Raw genomic sequence first — 22,062 nt, 5'->3', positions numbered from 1 at the left:
TATTTTATTTACAAAAAAAGTTCTTAGGTTCAAAAAAACATTCAGTGAACGGAAAAAGTGAGGTCGGTAATATAGGCATTTAGCTGTGTCACATGCCCTTAAGGGTAAATGGCAGTCTATGACGCAATCAAAATTTGACCTTGTAATGTTAATTTTGTCCGTCTTTTTTTCTTAAACTAAATAAGTTAGTATATCAAAATTTGGGGAGAAGGAAGAAAATATATGAGCCGACATCGGTTGGGTCCCTTGGAGTAATTATTTTTTAAGGAAAAGCGGTACCTATAAGTTTTCCGTGACTGCCTTGTAGCAGACGAAGCCACGAAAAAATTTGTAGTTGGAAAAAGCCCCCAGCGCCGCCACTTTCCTTTTGTGAAAGTCGCAACTTGTTAGATATTTCAACTCAGATCGACAGGTGTGAATACTCAGTCGGCAACACGGCTTCATTAAAAAATTATTCACTTAAAGAATTAATTATTAAAAAATATTTAACTGGAATACTTGACATTTGTAATCAAGAAGAACAATTTGTAAACAAGGAGATTACCTTTCAAAGAAAAACATCATGTTCTACAAAAAAAAAGATTTTTCTTTTAAATATTTAAATTTCAAACGAAACAGTTGAATTTTCAATTAAAAGGCAATTTTTCAGCCAAATGTTCGAAAATTGAAACCAAGTATTACGATTTCACAAAAAATATTTTTCAAAAAAGACATTAATTTTCCAACCAAATACTTCAATTTTGAACTAAAAAATATCATCTACTAACAACAAAAGGAATAGTTAAATTTTCAGTTGGAGAAATTAATATGCAACCAAACTGATGAATTTTAATCTTTAAATTAAATATTTAAACTTTCAACGAATTCGACGAATTTTGAAATAAAAAAGATAATTTTTCAACTAATAATTGAATAATTACATTTTCAGTCAAAAAAAAAAAGAATCTTTCACCAATTAAATGAATTTTTTACTAAAATTATGAAATATTTAACTGAAATAGTATTTTCATTTTTAATAAAAAAAAATATTTTCTACAAAAAAAGAAACAATTTTCAATAAAATACCTCATTTTTTAAGCAAAGAAATGAATTTCTAATATAAATGATGAATCTTCAATAAAAAAATTAATTTTGATTAAAAGAGTTTATTTTTCAACCAATCAAATTTATTTATAACATAAAAGATGAATTTTTATTTAAAATGATAAATATTTAACTGGAATACTTGAATTACCAATCGGAAAGAAGAATTTTTAAACAATGAGATTCACTTTTAAAGAAAAAATCATTTTCTAAGAAAACAAGTACGTTTTAGATTTTAAAAAGTCGATTTTCTAACAAAAAAGGCGGTTTTTTAAAACAAAATACGTCAATTTTGAACTAAATAAATTAGTTTTCGATTAAAAAAGACAAATATACATCGAACTTGTTAAATTTTGAAATAGAAATGTCAATTTCCCACTCAAACTGGAACGGTTACATTTTCAGTTTAAAAAACGAAATTAAGTTTAATAAAAATTCATCTTTTATGTTATAAATAAATTTGCTTGGTTGAAAAATAAACTCTTCATCAAAATTAATGTTTTTATTGAAGATTCATCATTTATACTAAAAATTCATTTCTTTGATTAAAAATGAGAATTAGAAACAAATTAGAAATTTGTTTCTTTTTTTGTAGAAAATAATTTTTTTCAACTTAAAATAGAAATACTATTGCAGCTGAATATTCCATAACTTTAGTAAAAAATTCATTTGCTTGGTTAAACATTCTTTTTTTACTGAAAATGTAATAATTCAATTTTTGGTTTAAAAATTAGTTTTGTTCATTTCAAAATTCGTCGAATTCGTTGAAAGTTTAACTATTTCATTTGAAGATTCATTGTTTTAGTTTAAAACTATTTTTTTTATTTCAAATATAATTTGTTTTCAATATTCGACCATTTGGCTAAAAAAATTCTCTCTTTCAATTAAAAATTCAACTGTTTCGTTTGAAATTTAAGTATTTAAAAAAATATTTTTTTTTTCTGTAGAACATGATGGTTTTCTTTGAAAGTTAATCTCCTTGTTTACAAATTTTTCTTCTTGATTAAAAACTTCAAGTATTCCAGTTAAATATTTTTTAATGTGAATAATTTTTCAATGAAGCCGTGTTACCGACTGAGTATTTACAGCTGTCGATCTGAGTTGAACGATCTAATAAGTTGCGACTTTTTCACAAAAGGAAAGTGGCGGCGCTGGGGGCTTTTTCCAACTACAAATTTTTTCGTGGCTTCGTCTGCTACAAGGCAGTCACGGAAAACTTATAGGTACCGCTTTTCCTTAAAAAATAATTACTCCAAGGGACCCAACCGATGTCGGCTCATATATTTTCTTCCTTCTCCCCAAATTTTGATATACTAACTTATTTAGTTTAAGAAAAAAAGACGGACAAAATTAACATTACAAGGTCAAATTTTGATTGCGTCACAGACTACCATTTACCCTTAAAATCTTCCAGATTCTTTTTGACAATTTTGAAAATCTTTGTAAATATTTTCTTAAAATAATTTTTCAAATTAAAAAATTAATTTCCAATTTTCCCAGGAATCTTAAAAAAATTATTTTCTTCAAGTCATTCACAATTCTAAAAAAGGTTCTAAATTTTTTGTTTGAAATTTGCGAAAATCCACATTTTAGGCTGTCGCTATTTGCGCCGAAAGTACGAATAGCCGAATTTGGTCGCTACTCCAATTTTTTCTACAAATAGTAAGTGTTCATTTGTCATTTTTAAATCAAAATTCATCAATTTCGCTCAAAATTAATATTATTATAAAAAGAACAATTAAATTTGTAACATTTAAGCTTTAAAAGCTCTTTGAGATTTTAACGGTTCAAGGTTTTCTGTGTGAAACAAATCAGTTTCAAATTGTTTAATTTTAAATGATTGATTTCAATATGCTCGTCTTAAATTAAGAGTCAAATATTGCTAAATAATAAATAATTATTCTTTATCATAAATCAAAAATTTTCAATTGAATAGGTTATAAATGGAATATTTTAGACTAAAACAATATTTTTAATTTAATGAAAGCCTTTACTTACGAATATAATATTATGAACTGTTTTTTAAGTTGAAAATACTTTGACAGGTTTCAATCGGATTTTAATTTTATTAATGACTATACGATTTTCGTATTGAAAGACTAATTATTAACGTTAACATCTGTAAATCCTTCAAGTAGAGATTCATTAAAAAAATATTTTATTTATTTATAATTTACATTTGATAAAATAAAAATGCTTTGTATACTTGAAAAAAAGTTGAAATCAAACTTGGAGAGATTGTTCTTCTAAAGATTTGTGAAATTTCTGGTAAAAAAATAAATGCAGTTATAAATGCATTTCCCGGTTTCCCGGTCCAGCGGCCGCCCTGAGAATATATTTATTCTTTTTTTAGTGTAAAAATAATTTCTCACCAATCTCTCTTTGCACATCCTGAAGGCCATTTTTCAAGTTAGCAACTTCTTTCTGAAGATCAGCCATGCTAACCCTGGCAGCAGTTCGCACATGAGGCATGTCTTCTTCAATTTCCAAAACTTCCCTGAACCTGTTCTCCAAAGTTTGTACCAGATAGTGAAGCAAAGTGGTGCCTTTCGAACAGGAAGATTTTGTATCAACCAATCTGTTCAAGGAAGCCAATCTGAAGCCACAAGCATTTCCTCGAGCGTTTCCCCGGTTCACGTAATTTCCTAAAGCCAGGACAAGTTCTAAAATCTTCCTGAGCCTCCGAGATCTGGCGACCTGGCGGCTTGCTTCAAGAACAGCTCGCATTCTTGGTGTCAATTCAGATATGCTTGCCGAAAACTTCTTTTTGTAGTGCAAGGACCTTAACCTTTGTTCGTAATGGGGAACTCTGAAAAAAATGTATCACTTATTAATTAAAAAAAAAAAAATTTATATATACTATATTTTTACTAATATTTGTATTATGAATGTTCTTTTATTTTTATGCGATAATAATAAAAATAAAAAAGGAAAAAGAAATAAGAAACGAGAAGGAAGGGGATTTTTTTACAGGAGGTTTCTTTTTTAGATTAGAATATGAGCATTTTCGGATGGTTGTCCAAATTTGGTCCTTGGATTCTTTGTTTTCTTTTCAGGAATTCTATCAATTATCTTAATTATTTAACGTTAAATAGAAGTATACAATTTCATTCTATTCTAATTTAAATTTTACAAATTTATATTTTAGAGTTAGTGATTTGATTTTACAATCAAAACATCTACAGATAGATTTTACAATATTTTCCCTATTCGCATCTTTACCCCTTTTTTAAAAAATTCTTTTTCTCTCCCTGTCAATTATTTGGTTAAAATGTCATCTTTTTTAGTTGAGAAGTCAATTATTTTGGTAGAAAATGCAACTATTTAGTTGAAAATTAAATCTTTGAGTTAAAAATTCTTCTTTTTGGCTTTAAATTCGCTTTTTTGGCTTGAAAATTCATCTCTTTTGATAGAAATGTCATATTTTTGTTGGTAATTCAAATCTTTGGTTTAAAAAATAACCTTTTCCTATTAAAAATTGATATTTTCGAATTAAAAATTTAATGATTCAAATATTCGGTTGAAGTTTAACTTTTTTGATGAAAATTTATATCTTCAATTCCAAAAATTCGTTCTTTTAGCTTGTAAATTTGTCTTTTTGGCTGGAAAATTAATCTCTTTTACTAGAAATGTCATTCTTTTGGTTGAATATACAGTATTTTGTTGGTAATTCAACTATTTGGTTGAAAATAACTTTTTATGTTAAAAAATCATATGTACGGGTTAATAATACAATTACTTTACTCACAATTCGTCTCTTTGTATTGAAAATTCAAGTATTTTTGTAGAAAAGCTGTATTTTTTGTTTAAAACTGAATTTTTTTAACTGAAAAATTTACTGTTCTATTTTTGGTTTAGAGTTTCTCTTTTGGTTAAAAATTGAACTATTTGATTGAAAATTTGTTCTTTTTCAGTTGAAAATTTTAACCATGTTTTTTATGGGTTGAAGATTTACCTGTTCCGTTAAAAATTCGACATATTTTTGCTTGAAAGTAATTTTTTTAACGAAAATTTAATTGGTCCACTATTTGTGGAAAATTGATCGTTTTTAGTTGAAAATTGAACAATTTGGTTAAAAATTGAATAATTTTGTTGTAATTTCTCCTTTTTTGATAGAAAAATAATCTTCATATACTATTTAAAAAAAAATTTATTAGTTGAAGATCCATCTTTTTAGTAGAAAATTTAACTAATCCGTTAGAAGTTTAGTTTGTAATTCAAGAAAATTAATGTTTTCAACTGAAAATTTAGTACTTGCATTATTGGTTGAAAAATAATCGTTTTTAGTTTAATTTGTTGTCAATTTCGTTGAAAATTCTTATTTTATACTTGGAAATTCAACTATTTTGAAGAAACTTCCCCTTTTTCAATAACAAAATCAAACTGTTTTTTTATTGAAACTTGATTCTTTTTAATTAAAAAGTGTACCATTATATTTTTAGTACAGAGTTTATATCTTTTGGTTCAAAATTCTTCTTTTTTAATTTAAAATTAATTTTTAAACTGACAATTAAACTTTTCTATGTCCGGGTGAAAATGGATGGTTTTTATTTGAAAATTCAACTATTACATATTTCAACGGGGATTTTTTTTCAAAATTCAACTCTATTGTTGGAGGCTACATTATGCCCTTCACCATTAATTTTGTTGATTGAATATACAAATATTTTATTGAAAATTTAAATATTCTATTTTTGGTTGAAAATTTATTGCTTTTAGATAAAAATTTAAGAATTTAGTAGAAAATGTGAATATTTTGGTTGAAAATGTATTGTTTTTATATACAAATTCAACAATATGGTAGAAAATGTAAGTATTTTGTTGTAAATTCGACTTTTTTAGGGGAAAACTAATTTGATTCATCAAAAAATAAACTGCTTGGTTGAAAGTTCAAATAATATATTTAAAATTAATTTTATTAGTGAAAGATCTATCTCTTTAATAAAAAATTTAACACATTTGTAAAAAATGCAGTTTTTATAAATAAAAATTAATTTTTTCAATTGAAAATTTAACTTTTCGTTGTTCGTTGAAAATTAATCGTTTTTTTTCAATTTATATATTTTAGTAGACATTTCTATAATTTTCGTAGAAAATTCAACTATTTCGTTAAAAATAAACATTTAAGTCAAAATTAATATTTTTTGTTAAAAATTCAACTGATTACTAGAAAATTCACCTATTTGCTTTGAAAATTTAACAAATTGGTAGAATTTTTTTCTCTCTTGTCTGAAAAATCAGTCCTGTTTGAAAATTTAACTTTCTTGATGAAAATTTGTCTTTTTAGTTCGAAAATTTATTTCTTTTTGATCATTTTTGTTTAAAGAGTAATTAGCATTAGATTAGAATTCAAATTTTTTGTTGTAGATTAATTAATTTTTTTGGTTAAATTAGCATGTTTATAGTTACAGTAATTAATTTTTTTTTTTACATTTATTTTTTCGTTGAAAATTCGTCCTTTTCATTTGAAATTTCATACCTTTAAGTAAAAAATTTATATTTTTGGTTAAAAATATAACTGTTTTGTGGAAATTTAATCTGTTTTGATTAAGGTTTCAACTATTTTGTTGAAAATATTGTCTTTTTTAATTGAATAAAACTTTTTTTATTTAAAATTAAATAATTTTTGATTAAAATATTTTATTGGTTGAAATATCAAATTTTATATTTTTCCTTGAGAATTGTTCTCTTTTTATAGAAAATCAACTACTTTCTTGAATTTTGAACTTCTTTGATAAAAATTCATATTTTTTGTTGAATATTTTTAATTCTAGTTGGAAATTGAACTATTTAACTGAAATTTGATCTATTTCATTATAAATTTGGCTAATTTTATTTTTTTGTTAAAAATTCATACGTATAGATAGAAAATTTGTGCCTGTATATTGAAAATTTAACGCTATTATTAAAAATTGGTCATTTCCGCATAAAAATTCATGACTTTTGGTTCAAATTTGATAATTTTTGGTTTAACATGCAACTGTTTATTTAAAAATTAATCTGTTTTGTTTAAATTCAACTGTTTTTTATTTTAAATTAAAATCTGTTTACGGTTTAAATGTAAATTATTATACTTTTCAGTTTAAAAGTAATTATATTGTTGAAAGTTAATTATTTTAGTTAAAAATGTAAATAAAGTGTTGAAATCTGAATTATTATGTTAAAAATTTAAGTATTCCCTTCAAAATTTAATTTTTTTTTTAATTAACTGCTTCGTTGAACATTCGTGTTTTGGTTGGAAAATTCGTTTTCTTGTATTGGAATTTTGAAAATTCAATTGTCTTATAGAAAATTCGTCTTTTTAGCTTCAAAATGCAAATGTTTTGTTGAAAATGAAACCGTTTTTAGTTTCAGTTTATTCTTTTTTGTTTAAAAATTCGACCATTTGGATGAAAATCCATCTTTGTAGGTGGAAACTCAACCACTTGGTTAAAAATTCGTAACTTTTAATTCAAAAATTAAACAATGTGGTTAAAGAAACAACTATAGTGTTAAAAATAAAATTATTTTGTTGAAAATCGAACTATTTTGTTAGAAAGATATAATTTTTATTTAAGGATTGAACTCTTTTGTTGAAAATTTTCTTCTTAGATTGAAAAGTCAACTCTATTCTATAAAATTTTCCTTGAAAATATATAAAAAATACTAAATCTAGACTCAAAATTCGCCCCTATTAATATTAATAAACAAGTAATAGCAACATATTTTAAATGATTAAATAATAGCTAAAAATCGATATAACTAGAATAATTGCATTATATTCTTTACTTACTGCCAATTTGAGTTAAAAAAATAAAATGTGATTACTTTGATATTTGGTATAGGAAGCAGTCAGCTCTGCTCTGCAGTTCTTTCTGGTTCATGTCCAAGAGAGCGGCTTCTTCAGACGAGGGAATGTACTTTAAAAGTTGTTCCACCATGTCAATATGCAGAATATTCTGCTGGTCCATCGACAAGATCGTCCTCGTGATTTCATTGTCAGACATTTTCAACTTGGACAACAAAATCGTACAATTCTGAGCCCTTCTAGAATCAATGACAGACATTGTCTTCTTATTCTTGCCAAGGTTTCTCAAGTCTTCAATCGATCCTTCAGTGGATACACCATTTTTTTGATATGCACAGAAAATCTTGTCTATGGATTCCAAATCCATGATGTTGTAGAGTTTCGAGTCATCCAGTTCTGACCAGATAGTTCCCTGTAATTTCTGCTCTGGGATCTTTGACCAGTTAAAGGATTTTAGAGGGTTACTTGGTTGAGGAACGTTTTTAACTATTCCGACCTAGAAATTTTCCGGTTTCAGTGGATGATTCAGTATTGCTAATTTAATTAGAAGAGGGTGTCTACTGAACTCAAATCCTGGAAAAAAATTCCCTGCCTATTCCAACTTTTGTTCAGGTATCAACATTTTTTTACAGGTATAAGTTTTCATAGTAGGGAGCAATTAAAATATTTTTTTTTTTTTAAACAATTGACTGGGAATATCGATCTAGTTTCATGAGTTTATTATGAATAACGTTTTTTCTTCAGTTTCTAGGATTCAATTCAGATGTACTAATTATATTACAAGACATTCTTAAATATATTAGCATCATGGATTCATTAACAATTGAATAATACTAAAAACGTAATTAATCATTTCTTAAATTTGTTCCTAAAGACCATGAATTTCAAGAATGATTCAAATTTTTATTTCGAAGTTAGAAGTATTGAGTTTTTAATAAGACAGATGAATTTTTAAACAAATATTTGAATTTTCTACAGAAAAGACGACTTTTTTAAACAAAATAGATGAATTTTGGAAGAAATAAGATAAATTTTCAACCAATTATTTGAATGTTTATTTAGGAAAGATTATTTTTGAACAAAACATAGAACAGTTAAATTTTCATTAAAACAAAATTCATTTTCTATGAAAAAAAATCATCTTTAAAAAAATTCTTAATCTTTGCGAAATGACGACATTTCTGTGAAATCTTTTTAAATATTTTTAAATTGTAGAATCTTTCAAATATTTGAGATCTCTAAAATCCTTGAAATCTTTGTAAACTTTTTGAAATATTTTTAAATCTTTATGAAATCTGAAATATCTGTGGAAATCCTTGAAATCTTTGTAAACTTTTTGCAATATTTCGAAATCTTTACAAAATCTGAAATATTTGTGAAATCTCGAAAGTTCTGTGAAATCGTTGTCAAATCTTTTGAAACCTTTATAAAAATTGGTAAAATTTCTTAAATCCTTGAGATCTTTGAAATCCTTAAAATCTTTGTAAACATTTTGAAATATTTTGACATCTTTACGAAATTTGAAATATTTGTGAAATCTCTTCTTAATATTTATAAAATCTCGAAAGTTCTGTGATATCTTTTTCAAAACTTTTGAAACCTTTACAAAATTGGTAAAATTTCTTAAATCCTTGAGATCTTTGAAAATCTTGAAATCTTTGAAACATTTTGAAACCTTTATGAATTCTGAAATATTTGTGAAATCTTTTCTCAATATTTGCGAAATTTATACATTTATGTGCAATCTTTTGAAATCTTTTAAACTGGTAAAATCGTTTACATCCTTGAAATCTTTGTGACCATTTTGAAATATTTTGAAATCTTTACGAAATTTGAAATATTTGTGAAATATTTCCTTTATCTTTGTGAAATCCCAAAAGTTCTGTGAAATCTTTGTCAAATCTTTTGAAACCTTTAAAAAAATTGGTAAAATTTCTTAAATCCTTGAGATTTATGAAATCCTTGAATCATTGTGAAATACTTGAAACATTTTGAAATCTTTATGAATTCAGAAATATTGATGAATTCTGAAATATTTTTGAAATCTTTTCTTAATATTTACGAAATTTCTGTGAAATCTTTTGAAATCTTTTAAGCTTGTTGTAAAATCTTTCTAATCCTTGAAATCTTTGTGACCATTTTTAAATATTTGTGAAACCTTTTAAAATTGTTGTAAAATTTTTCCAATCCTGGATATCTTTGAATTACTTTGAAATCTTTATGAAATCTGAAATATTTGTGAAATCTTTCCTTAATCTTTGTGAAATCTCGAAAGTTCTGTGAAATCTTTTTCAAATCTTTTTAAACCTTTACAAAATTCGTAAAATTTCTTAAATCCTTGAGATGTTTGAAACCTTTGAATCTTTTTGAAATCCTTGAAACATTTTGAAATCTTTATGAATTCTGAAATATTTGTGAAATCTTTCCTCATTATTTACGAAATTTCTGTGAAATCTTTTGAAATCTTTTAAACTTGTAAAATCGTTCACATCCTTCAAATCTTTGTGACCATTTTGAAATATTTTGAAATCTTTACGAAATTTGAAATATTTCTGAAATCTTTCCTTAATCTTTGTGAAATCTCAAAAGTTCTGTGAAATCTTTGTCAAATCTTTTGAAAACTTTAAAAAAATTGGTAAAATTTCTTAAATTCTTGAGATTTTTGAAATCATTGTGAAATCTTTGAAACATTTTGAAATCTTTATGAATTCAGAAATATTGATGAATTCTGAAATATTTTTGAAATCTTTGCTTAAAATTTACGAAATTTCTGTGAAATCTTTTGAAATCTTTTAAGCTTGTTGTAAAATCTTTCAAATACTTGAAATCTTTGTGACCATTTTGAAATATTTGTGAAATCTTTTCTTAATATTTATGAAATCTCGAAATTTCTGTGAAACCTTTTAAAATTGTTGAAAAAATTTTCAAATTCTGGAGATCTTTGAATTATTTTGAAATTTTTATGAAATCTTAAATATTTGTGAAATCTCGAAAGTTCTGTAAAATCTTTCTCAAATCTTTTGAAACCTTTACAAGCTTTGTAAAATTTCTTAAATCCTTGAGATTTTTGAAATCCTTGAATCTTTGTGAAATCCTTGAAACATTTTGAAATTTTTATGAATTCTGAAATATTGATGAAATCTAAAATATTTGTGAAATCTTTCCTTACTATTCACAAAATTTTGAAATTTCTGTGAAATCTTTTGAAATATTTTAAACTTGTTATAAAATCTTTCAAATCCTTGAAATCTTTGTGAACATTTAGAAATATTTTGAAATCTTTACGAAATCTGAAATATTTTTGAAATCTTGTCTTAATATTTATAAAATCTCGAAATTTCTGTGAAACCTTTTAAAACTGTTGTAAAATCTTTCAAATCCTGGAGATCTTTGAAATCTTTTGATTATATTAAAATATTTATGAAATCTTCGAAACATTAATGAAATCTCAAAATTTCTGTGAAGTATTTAAGAAATATTTCGAAATCTTTGAAAACTGTAAAATCTTTCAAATCATTAAGACTGAAAAAAGTTTTAATTCATAGCCCCGTCTAGTCTGAAAATACGTTAAGAATTACTGTTATTCTCTGATGATAATACAGATTCCTCAAATTCCGAGACTTTGAAAAAAAATTCCCTGACATTTCCAGGTTTTTCCAGGGCTTTTGTTGTGAACTCACATCATTAGATAAAGTCGACTATTTGAGATTTAAAATTAAAATATATAATTGATTCATATACCAAGTTATATAATTTTCGTTGAGAATTGTTCTCTGTTTAATCAAAATTTACATACTTGATTGAAATTTGATCTTCTTTGATAAAAATTCATATTTTTTTGCTAAAAATTCATCATTTCGATTGGAAACTCAACTATTTTGTTGAAATTTGATGTTATTTGTTAAAAATCTGACTAATTTATCGGAAATTTACTTATTTTTCTGATATTTCAACTGTTTTGTTAAAAAGTCGAATTTTTTATTGAGAATTATTCCTTTTAGATTTCGTCTATTTCGTTTGAAAATTCATTTTTTTTGACAGATATTTGATTTAAAACGCAACTGCTTGTTTAAAAATTTATCCATTTTTTTTTTAATTCGACTGTTTTTATTTAGAATTAACATCTTTTTTCGTTTGAAATATAAATTATTATGCTTTTCATTGTAAGAACAATTCTTTTCATTAAAAATTTAATTACTTGGTTAAAAGTTGAATTTTTTTGGTTGAAAATTTGCCATTGAATTATTTTTTTCAAAGTTTGATTATTTTGTTGAAAATGCAACTGTTTTGTTGAACATTAATTTTTTTTAATTCCTTCTTTTGAATTGAAATTTAAAAAATGCAGACTTCTAAAGAAATTCGTCTTTTTGGCTTAAAAATGCAAATATTTAGTTGAAAATAAAACTGTTTCTAGTTGTAGTTGAATGCTTTTTATTTAAAAATTCATTTTATTTTAATTCGATTGTTTTTATTTAAAATTGAAATCTGTTTCCGTTTGAAGTGTAAATTATTATACATTTTGTTAAAAAACCAACATTTTTTAAATTAATTATTTAACTATTTGGTTAAAAGTTGAATTTCTTTTGTTAAAAATAATTTTTTTCTTCAAAATTTATCTCTCAATAATTTTTTTCAAAGATTGATTATTTTGTTGGAAATTCAACTGTTTTGTTGAACATTTGTTTTTTTGTGTGTGAAAAATTCGTTCTTTTAGATTGAAATTTAACAAATTCAACTGTCCTCTAAAATATTCGTCTTTTTGACTTCAAAATGCAAATATTTAGTTGAAAATAAAACTGTTTCTGGTTGTAGTTTTTTCTTTTTTTTTAATGCATCTGTTTTTTTTAAGCGACTGTTTTTTTATTTAAAATTGAAATCTGTTTTCGTTTGAAGTGTAACTTATTATACTTCTTGTTGTAAAAACAAATTTCTTTTAATAAAAATTTAATTACTTGGTTAAAACTTAAAAGTTCAATTTCTTTGTTAAAAATTTAATTTTATTATTTTGAAAATTCGCCGTTTTGATTAAACATTTTAATAAATTGTTAAAAAACCTAAATTATTGTTTTAAAAATTTAATTGTTTTGTTCAAAATTTAACTGTTTTATTAAACTTTATTATTTTATTGTATTTTATTGAAGAAAATGAAAAGAAAGCTGCATCTAGTCTGAAAAGACGATAACAATTTCCGTAACTCTCTAATGATAATACAGATTCTTTGAATTCCCTGACTTTGAAAAACATGCCCTGACATTTCCAGGTTTTTCCAGTTATAACCAAAGTTCTGACAATTTCAGGTTTTCCAGGTTTTCCAGATAGAGTAGACACCCTGTAGAAGATTTGGAATAAAAAATATTTACCTTCATAGGTGGTGGTGCAGTAGGCATCAGACAAGGAGGAGGTGGAGGTGCTAATGGGGGTGGCGGAGGTGGTGGAGGTGTTGGTTTTGCTTCAACTTTCTCAATGACTTCATCTTCCACTATTTTTATCGTTGCTTTGGCATCATCTGGAAGACTTCCGGAAGCGACTAATTGCTCCAGACGTTTCCTCTCAGATTTTTCGTTGTTAACTTGACGAGAGAGAGCTTCCATGCTATCCTGCAATTCCGAGATCCTCTGCTTCGTCTCGATATGCATTGATGTTTCCTTCTCGAGACGTTCCTTCACTCTTGATAAACTTGCTTCCATGTCTTCCTAGGGAAGGATAAAAACAAAAGTTTCGATTGCCATTAGGATAACAACAGGGTGTCCAGCGATTCCTAGGAACACAATTTAAGGTCTTTTTTCTGGTTTTCCAGGTCTACTTTTTTTCAAATCAAATAATCAAATAACAGTTTTTTGTACATGTCAAAGATGAAACTTTTTATTTTTCTAGTGGCTAACAATGTCTAGTGAAAGCAGCATCATGGGTAAAATTCGTAATTTTTTGCGAACATAATTCGTCTATGTGAAATCTTTGGGAATATTTTTAAATCTTTCAGATCCTTCAGATCTTTGAAAGTCTTGAATTCTTTGAAATCCTTGGAATCTTTGTGAAAATGTTTAAAACCATTCCTTAATTTTTGTGAAATATTTTGAAATCTTTTTAAATTCTTGTAAATTCTTTCGAATTCATTAAGATCATTAAAATCCTTGAAATCTTGGTCAAATTGTTTAAAATGTTTTAAAATGTGTTTTTAAAAACATCTTTAAAATCCTTGAGATCTTTGAAATACTTGAAATCTTTGTGAAACTTTCGTAAATATTTTGAAATCTTTTATAATTTTTGTAAACTTTTTCAAATCCTTGAGATCTTTGAAATCTTTGAGATATTTGTGAAATTTCTTGAAATATTTTGAAATCTACATGAAATCCTTGAAATCTGTGTGAAAATCCTTGAAATCGTTGTTAAATTTATTTGAAATATTTTCAAATTATTGTAAAATTTTTCAAATCATTTAGATCTTTGAAATCCATGAAATCTTTGTCAAATCTTTTGAAATTGTTGTAAAATCTTTCAAATCTTAGAGACCTTTGAAATACTTGAAATCTTTGTGAAATGTTTTGAAATATTTTGAAATTTATATGAAATTTTTAAAATCTTTGTAAAATATTTTCTTAAACTTCGTGAGATCTCGAAATTTCTTTGAAATCTTTAAAAATTGTTGTAAAATCTTTCAAAAATTTGAGGTCTTAGAAATCCTTGAAATCTTTGTGAAATGTTTTGAAATATTTTTTTAAACTTCGTGAGATCTCGAAATTTCTTTGAAATCTTAAAAAAATTGTTGTAAAATCTTTCAAAAATTTGAGGTCATTGAAATCCTTGAAATCTTTGTGAAATGTTTTGAAATATTTTGAAATTTATATGAAATCTTTGAAATCCTTGTAAAATATCTTTTTAAACTTCGTGAGATTTCGAAATTTCTTTGAAATCTTTAAAAATTGTTGTGAAATCTTTCAAAAACTTGAGGACTTTGAAATCCTTGAAATCTTTCAAAGTCTTTTGAAATCTTTTAAAATTGCTGTAAAATCTTTCAAATCTTTAAAATATTTGAAATTCCTAAAATCTTTGAAAAATTTAGTGAAAAATTTGGAAGTCTATATGAAATCTTTGAAATCTTTGTAAAATATTTCCTTAAACTTTGTGAAATCTCGAAGTTTCGGTGAAATCTTTTAAAATTGTTATAAAATCTTTCAAATTCTGTAGATCTTTGAAATCCTTGAAATCTTTGTCAAATCTTTTGAAATTGTTATAAAATCTTTCAAATCTTAGAGATCTTTGAAATACTTGAAATCTTTGTGAAATGTTTTGAAATATTTTGAAATTTATATGAAATCTTTGAAATCATTGTAAAATATTTTCTTAAACTTCGCGAGATCTCGAAATTTCTATGAAATATTAAAAAATTGTTATGAAATCTTTCAAAAACTTGAGGTCTTTTAAATCCTTGAAATCTTTCAGTCTTTTGAAATCTTTTTAAATTGCTGTAAAATCTTTCAAATCTTTAAGATATTTGAAATCTCTGAAATCTTTGTAAAATTAGGTGAAATATTTTGAAATCTATATGAAATCTTTGAAATCTTTGTAAAATATTTCCTTAAACTTCGTGAAACCTCGAAATTTTTGTGAAATCTTTAAAAATTATTGTAAAATCATTCAAATCCTTGAGATCTGTGAAATCCTGGAAATCGTTGTTAAATTTTTAAAAAATATTTTTAAATTGTTGTAAAATCTTTCTAATTCTTGAGATCTTTGAAATCCTTGAAATATTTGTCAAATCTTTTGTTGTATAATCTTTCTAATTCTTGAGATCTTAGAAATCCTTCAAATCTTTGTTAAATACTTTGAACTTGCTGTAAAATTTTTCAAATCTTAGAGATCTTTAAAATCCTTGAAATATTTTGAAAATTTTGTCAAATATTTTGAAATCCACATGAAATCTTTGAAATTTTTATAAAATATTTCCTTAAAGTTCGTGAAATCTCGAAATTTCTGTGAAATCTTTAAAAATTGTTCTAAAATCTTTCAAATCCTTGAGATCTTTGAACTCGTTGAAATCGTTGTTAAATTTGTTAAAAATCTTTTAAGACTGTTGTGAAATCTTTCAAAAACTTGAGATCTTTGAAATCCTTGAAATCTTTATGAGATCTAAAATATTTAAGAAATCTTTCCTTAATCTTTGTGAAATCTCGAAATTTCGGTGAAATATTTTTAAATTGTCGTGAAATCTTTCTAATTCTTGAGATCTTGGAAATCCTTGAATTCTTTCTGAAATCTTCGAAATCCTTGAGATGTTTGAAATTCTTGAAATCTTTTGAAATCCTTATGCTTTCTTTGAAATAATTGTGTAATCTCACCTTAATCTTCGACAAATCACGAAATTTCTGTGACACTTTTTGCAAACTTTTGAAATATTTTTAATGTTTGTGAAATCTTTCCTCAAGCTTCATGAAATCTCGAAATTTCTGTGAAATATTTTTAAATCTTTAAAAATTGTTCTAAAATCTTTAAAATCCTTGAGATCTTTAATATCCTTGAATTCTTTGAAATCCTTGAAATCTTTGTGAAATTTTTGTAAACATTTCAAATTCATTATGAAATCTGTGAAATATTTGTGAAATCTTTCTCTAATTTTTATTTGTAAAAACTTTTGTGTTTGTTTGAAATCATTGAAATTTTTTTAAATCTTCTGAAATTTATTGAAATCTTTTGACATTTTCTTTGTGAAATTGTTAGAAATATTTAAAAATTGCTGTCAAATATTTCAAACCATTGAGATTATTTTAACCATTTATTTAACCATTGAGACCATTGAAGTCCTTAACATCTTTTTAAATTCTTGAAATTTTTTGAAAATCTTATAAATTCTTTGAAATTTTGTGAAATCTTTCTTGCATCTTTTGTGTTTATTTGAAAGTACTCGAATATTTGAATTATTTTTCAAATAGTTTGATATATTCTGAGAAAAATGTGAACTCGTTTAAAATCTTTGACATTTTTTATAATTTTTAGTACTGTAACCCTTTTCGAAATCTTTGAAATTCTTATGGATGGTTTGAAACATTTGTCAAATCTTTCAGAAAGATTTGTGAAATCTTTTGAAATATTCTATAAATTTGGAAATTATTTAAAACGTTCCAAATTTTTTGAAATCTTTGTATTCTCTTAAAATCATTAAAATATTTTTAATCTCTCGAAAAATATTTTGGAAATCTTCTTAAGTATTTTGAAATCTTTGGAATCTGGTGCAGTGTCCTTCTTTCAAATCTTTAAAATTCTGGTATTCTTTTGAAATCTTTATTAAATTTTCATGAAATCTTTCAAATTAAAAAAAAGAATATTTTTTGTTCATTTAAAATTACTAAAAATTAAAAACCCTTATAGAATCTTTTGAAATCTTTTAAAATTCTAGTAAAATCTTTTAAATCTTTGGGAAATGTTTTGAAATATTTTGAAATTTTTATGACGTCTTTCTTTAATCTTTGCTAAATCTTTTGTGCTCATTTGAAATCATTAAATACTTTTTAAATCTTCTGAAATTTATTGAAATCTTTCAAAATCCTAATAAATTCTTTGAAATTTTGTCTAACGTACCTTTTTTTAAATCTATTGAATTCTTACAATGTTTCAAAATTCTTATGAATTTTTTGCAATATTTCTAAAATCTACTAAAAAACTTTGAAATCATTTAAAATGAAAGCTTTGAGATATTTTCAAACATTATAAAATCTTTAGAATTATTTTGTAAACTTTTCGAATCTGGTTTATACTCGAAAACCGATTAGTCAACTCCTCGAAAAATTCATGATTCATTCTAAATATGACACTAAATTAACATCAACATTTTCAACTAATACATTTTATCATTTGTAAAATGAATATCCCAAAAAGAAGAAAAGCAACGAAAAACTTATAGAATTATTTAAGTACTCTGAAATCTCTTTATTTATTCTATAGTAAACAAAAGATAAATTATATCCTGATAAATGAAAAAACTTTTCATTAGCAAGATTTCTTCTAAACCAGATGTTTCTTTCATAACCGCGGACTAAAAGATTTAAATTACTTTTTACATTTAAATAAAATAACTTTTTTTAAAGTAAAAAAAAAGCTCAAGGAGATTTTCAGGTTTCCAAGGTCTTCAAGGTAGCTGGACACCCTGGATAATCAATAATTATCTTTCAACAGACAGATCTAGGAAAAGAAGACTAACTTTTTCCTGCGTCCTCAGATCCAATTCCTGCTCCTTCTTCGCAAGTCTCGAAGACATGTCCGAATTTTCTCTTTCCAATTCCTCGGCTTTTTTCCGAGCCGCTACGAGTTCCTCTTCTTTCGCGAGAAGATGAACAATTTCCTTAACATTAATTTCGATTGGGGCGACATCAGGATTCCTCGTCGTTCCAGCTTCATTTCCTTCGGATTGAAGAACAATTTGTTGGACTATTCTGTCGAAGAGAAGCCAGTGTTGCGGATAGGCACCATAATCCACTGAAATTTAAAACATATTCATGAATTTTGATGCTGATTTGTTAATTTATGATCGACAGGTTCTTCCAAAATCAACCATACTAACATGGTAGAAGAATACAGTGTTCCAACAAACTCAAAAGGTGAGGATAAGCTGCAGTGTGACTGAGCTTCCGCCTTAGAAGATCAAACATGGCAGTGGCACTCTTCGTGTCAACATGTTCTTTCTCAAATTTCCTCGCCAACTCCTTCTCATCCTCATTCCTCACCATTTCGAAAAAGTCCAAATGCCTGTCTAGGGTTTCATTTTCATATTTTCTGAGTTTCTCAATGATGGGTTGAATCCCGAGCATCAGCAATTCATATCTCAAGTGCAATCTGAATTCCAGGGTCACTTGACCTGGTCCATAGTTCAGAACAGCATTGATGAAAGACATGATTGCTGTTTTGAGAGATAAGTTATCTTTATAAATTCCAAAGTTCTTGTCCAAGTCGTTGATGATACTCTGAAATCTTGCCCTTTCGGAATGGTACTGCTGAAAATGAAGCATGGCTTCGAGGACTTTTCGGTGACCACCTGGTACCAGACAGACTGCACCGAGAATTTCCAGGACTGCTATTTTTGTTTTTATGTTTTCCGTCGCCAGCGACTGGGATATTGTGTTGATGGCTGTTGGATGAGCCAGAACGTGTGCTCGTCCATTCTGGAGTTATAGATTTTATAATTATATATAAAATCAGGAATTTGAAGAGCAAGCTTTAATTATTGTATTTAGTTCTTACCGAGTTGTTCATCAAGGCTTTTAAACAACCTATGACGCTAGTGTGGAGATTGCTGTTTCCAGCTTCTGGGTCCATTGTTCCCAAAACTTGCAAGAGAGAATTTAATCCATCCAACTCTATAAACCTAAGGACGAAGCTGTGAGGTTGTGTCCTTAAGGCTGTTTTTAAAGCCTCTACTTGTCGCATTTGGTTAGAAATTTCATCACCTTCCTCTGGAAATGGTGCCTGCAACAGGAGACTATGATTAGAGACAGTTATTTCTGAAATTAATATTTCAGTTATTTATAAGATAGCAGGCATAAGATATAGGTTACATTATAGGAACCAAAGTGTAATTTTGTCTCGCTCATAGGGTACTGTTTTCGCGCTCAAAATTGAAAACAACTGAAAAATATGAAAAACTGAATTGAATTCATTAGATTTGAAATAATAATAGGAAAATTCAAGATATTTCAACAAAATTTGATGAAATGCCGAAGAATTCAATGTGTGGTTAAAGGAATTTATAATCAATTAAATAAAAATGATAAAAAATGTTTAATCCATCGAATTGAATAGAATTAAAATAATTTAGAACAATTCAAGTGCTTAAAAAAAACTCAAGCAAATTCCAACATTTTAAATAGAATTCAGGTAAAATATTTAAAAAATCAACTCTTTGAAATTCTACTAATTTCGAACCCAAAAATTGAATAATGGCTAAAAAAATGTTCAAGTTGAATTCAGAAGAATTGAAATGAATTAGAAGACATGTTTAAGAAAATTCCATTAATTGAGTCAAATTTGAGTCAATTTAGACCAGGGGTCTCCACAATCCACAGGTGCAGCGTGCCCCAGAATCGCTCAACCTTTTTGAAGAGCTACCAATTTTTTTCGACGGGAAACTGAGATAAAATTTATGACCCCACACAAAAAAAAGCTCAATTGGAAGGGCTCGGTTCTGAAAGTTAATCCTGGAGGATCTTTTTTCTGGTATAACTTAACGTCTTAACGTAATAAAGGGATTTCGTTTAAAGTATTAAAAATTTTTAACTAACTAATTGCAGATAGTTGTTTCTAAATTAATTTTTGCAACATTATTAATGCAAATCTTGTATTAAATTTTATCATTTCAAATTTAAAGATAATTAAACCGTTCGAAATGGAATTTTTTAACAAATTTAACTTTTAAATAAAAATAATTTTCAATTCGAGGCGATTTAAGTTTTAAAAATTCCAATTGCAAACTTATCAATTTCTTTATTAAAAATAATTAATCCCTAATAAATTGAAAACATTCAAATTTTAATATTTTGTTTTTCAATTGAAGAATCTCTAAATATAATTGTTTCAGATTAAAATTTCGAATATTAAAAAATTTCAAACGTTAAAAATAGAAATATTTGTAAATTAGAATTATGACCATTTTATCATAAAATATTCAAAGCTTATATTATTGCGTCCAAAATTAAATTATTTGACAAATTTTAACTTATAAATAAAAATAATTTTCAGTTCAAAGTGATTCAAGTTTTAAAATTGTTAACTGTAAACTAAATTGACTGTTTTAAAGCCAAAGCTGATTATATTGTAGAATTTTAAATTGTTGTTACGATTAAATTTACTTAGAAAAAATTTAATGAAAAAATAGCATGATAAAATAATTAAGTAAAATTTATACTACCATTACATCAATTGTTCAAACTGTTTAGTAAAAAATGTACGTAATTTGTTAAGAAATTTCCTTTTTTTTATAGAAATTTATCTTAGTTGAAAATTCAACTATTTGGATGAAAGTTTATGCGTTTTGTTGAAAATTATTTTGTTTAGTTGAAAAGCGAACTTTTTTATTTGAAAATAGTGTATTCCGTGTAATTTTTTTCGAAATAGTAGAAAAATAGTGTCATTGTTTCAAAAAGGTGTAAAATAGTTTAATAGTGTAGTGAGTCCGAGGCCTATAGTTAGGAATTCAGTCACTACTGGAAATTAGTACAAATTTCTAATCATTCAAATTCAAAGTATTTCAAATTTTTTAGCTTTAAAGATTTTCAGTTATACATAACCTCTGTCAAGTATCTTTTCCGATGAGTTTTAATAGTATTTTTTTTGTTTTTGTTTATCTGCTAGATTTGATAATGTTATAAATTATCTAGGTCCACTTAACAATTTTTATAAACTTTTAATATTCAAAAATTGGTTATTATGGATTTAAAAATGGATTGTTTTTAATATCAGGACTATTATTTAAAATCACTTTATTTTATTGGGATATAATTTTTAATGTGATTATAATAATTATAAATTTAAGATATATTTTTGATAAACTTAAATCTTAATTTAAAAATAAAATTTTTAATTATTCATAAGCGAATTGATTTTCAGTTCATTTGAATTGTGAGTATAAAACATTAAAATCGTTTTTTTTTTTAAATGATTTTAATCGATAGGTATATCGCCTTTTAATGTCGTGTCAAAATTTCAAAAGCTAATTCTCGAAATTGTGGAAGAGATGCTTCATTTTGAAGAGCATTAAAAACTGTTCTGTATAAACTAAAGATTTCAAAAACAAATCATTTTTAGACCCTTTTTGACAGCAAGTGCAACGAAATTTTTTGCGAAAATCGTCATTTTTTTTGTTGGGAGCCTGTTTTAAAGGTTAATTTTCGAGTTTTGAAAAATTGTTGTGTAAGCATCGCTTACACAATTTACGACGTAAGCGGCGACATGTCTTACAAGATGTTTGAAAAATTTGTTAATTTTCACTTTTGTAAAAAATGTTTTTTTTTTCAACCTCAGACATCACTTTAAATAAATATTATACTGATTTGAAAAGACCTCTCTCCATTTCCCTACAAATTAGCTGCAAAAAAGTCCTTTTTTGCTTCTAAAGGTACTTCCTCCCTTAAGGTGAACGAAAAGAATTCGATGAAATTCATCGAAATTCATGGGATTTTTAAAAAATTTGAATTAATTCAAAACAATTT

At 25.7% G+C, this 22,062-nt stretch overlaps 1 protein-coding gene across 4 annotated transcripts in view; it reads right to left on the bottom strand.

Moving 5' to 3' along the window:
- LOC117167140 (disheveled-associated activator of morphogenesis 1) overlaps positions 1 to 22,062 on the bottom strand; it is a 255,300-nt gene that overhangs the window by 13,172 nt on the left and 220,066 nt on the right. For all 4 annotated transcript variants that reach the window (XM_033351840.1, XM_033351838.1, XM_033351837.1 and 1 more), the window contains 6 exons: positions 19,100 to 19,324; positions 18,423 to 19,020; positions 18,063 to 18,337; positions 13,231 to 13,563; positions 7,891 to 8,366; positions 3,456 to 3,892 (listed from right to left, as the gene is read on the bottom strand). In XM_033351840.1, the coding sequence (XP_033207731.1) occupies positions 3,456 to 3,892; positions 7,891 to 8,366; positions 13,231 to 13,563; positions 18,063 to 18,337; positions 18,423 to 19,020; positions 19,100 to 19,324 (2,344 nt within the window). The remainder of the gene's footprint in view (positions 1 to 3,455; positions 3,893 to 7,890; positions 8,367 to 13,230; positions 13,564 to 18,062; positions 18,338 to 18,422; positions 19,021 to 19,099; positions 19,325 to 22,062) is intronic.

This window comes from Belonocnema kinseyi, chromosome 2 (genome assembly GCF_010883055.1).
Source record: "Belonocnema kinseyi isolate 2016_QV_RU_SX_M_011 chromosome 2, B_treatae_v1, whole genome shotgun sequence".
NCBI lineage: Eukaryota > Metazoa > Arthropoda > Insecta > Hymenoptera > Cynipidae > Belonocnema > Belonocnema kinseyi.
The sequence above is the reverse complement of the archived record's forward strand: the minus strand, read 5'-3'. Positions and strand labels throughout refer to the sequence as shown.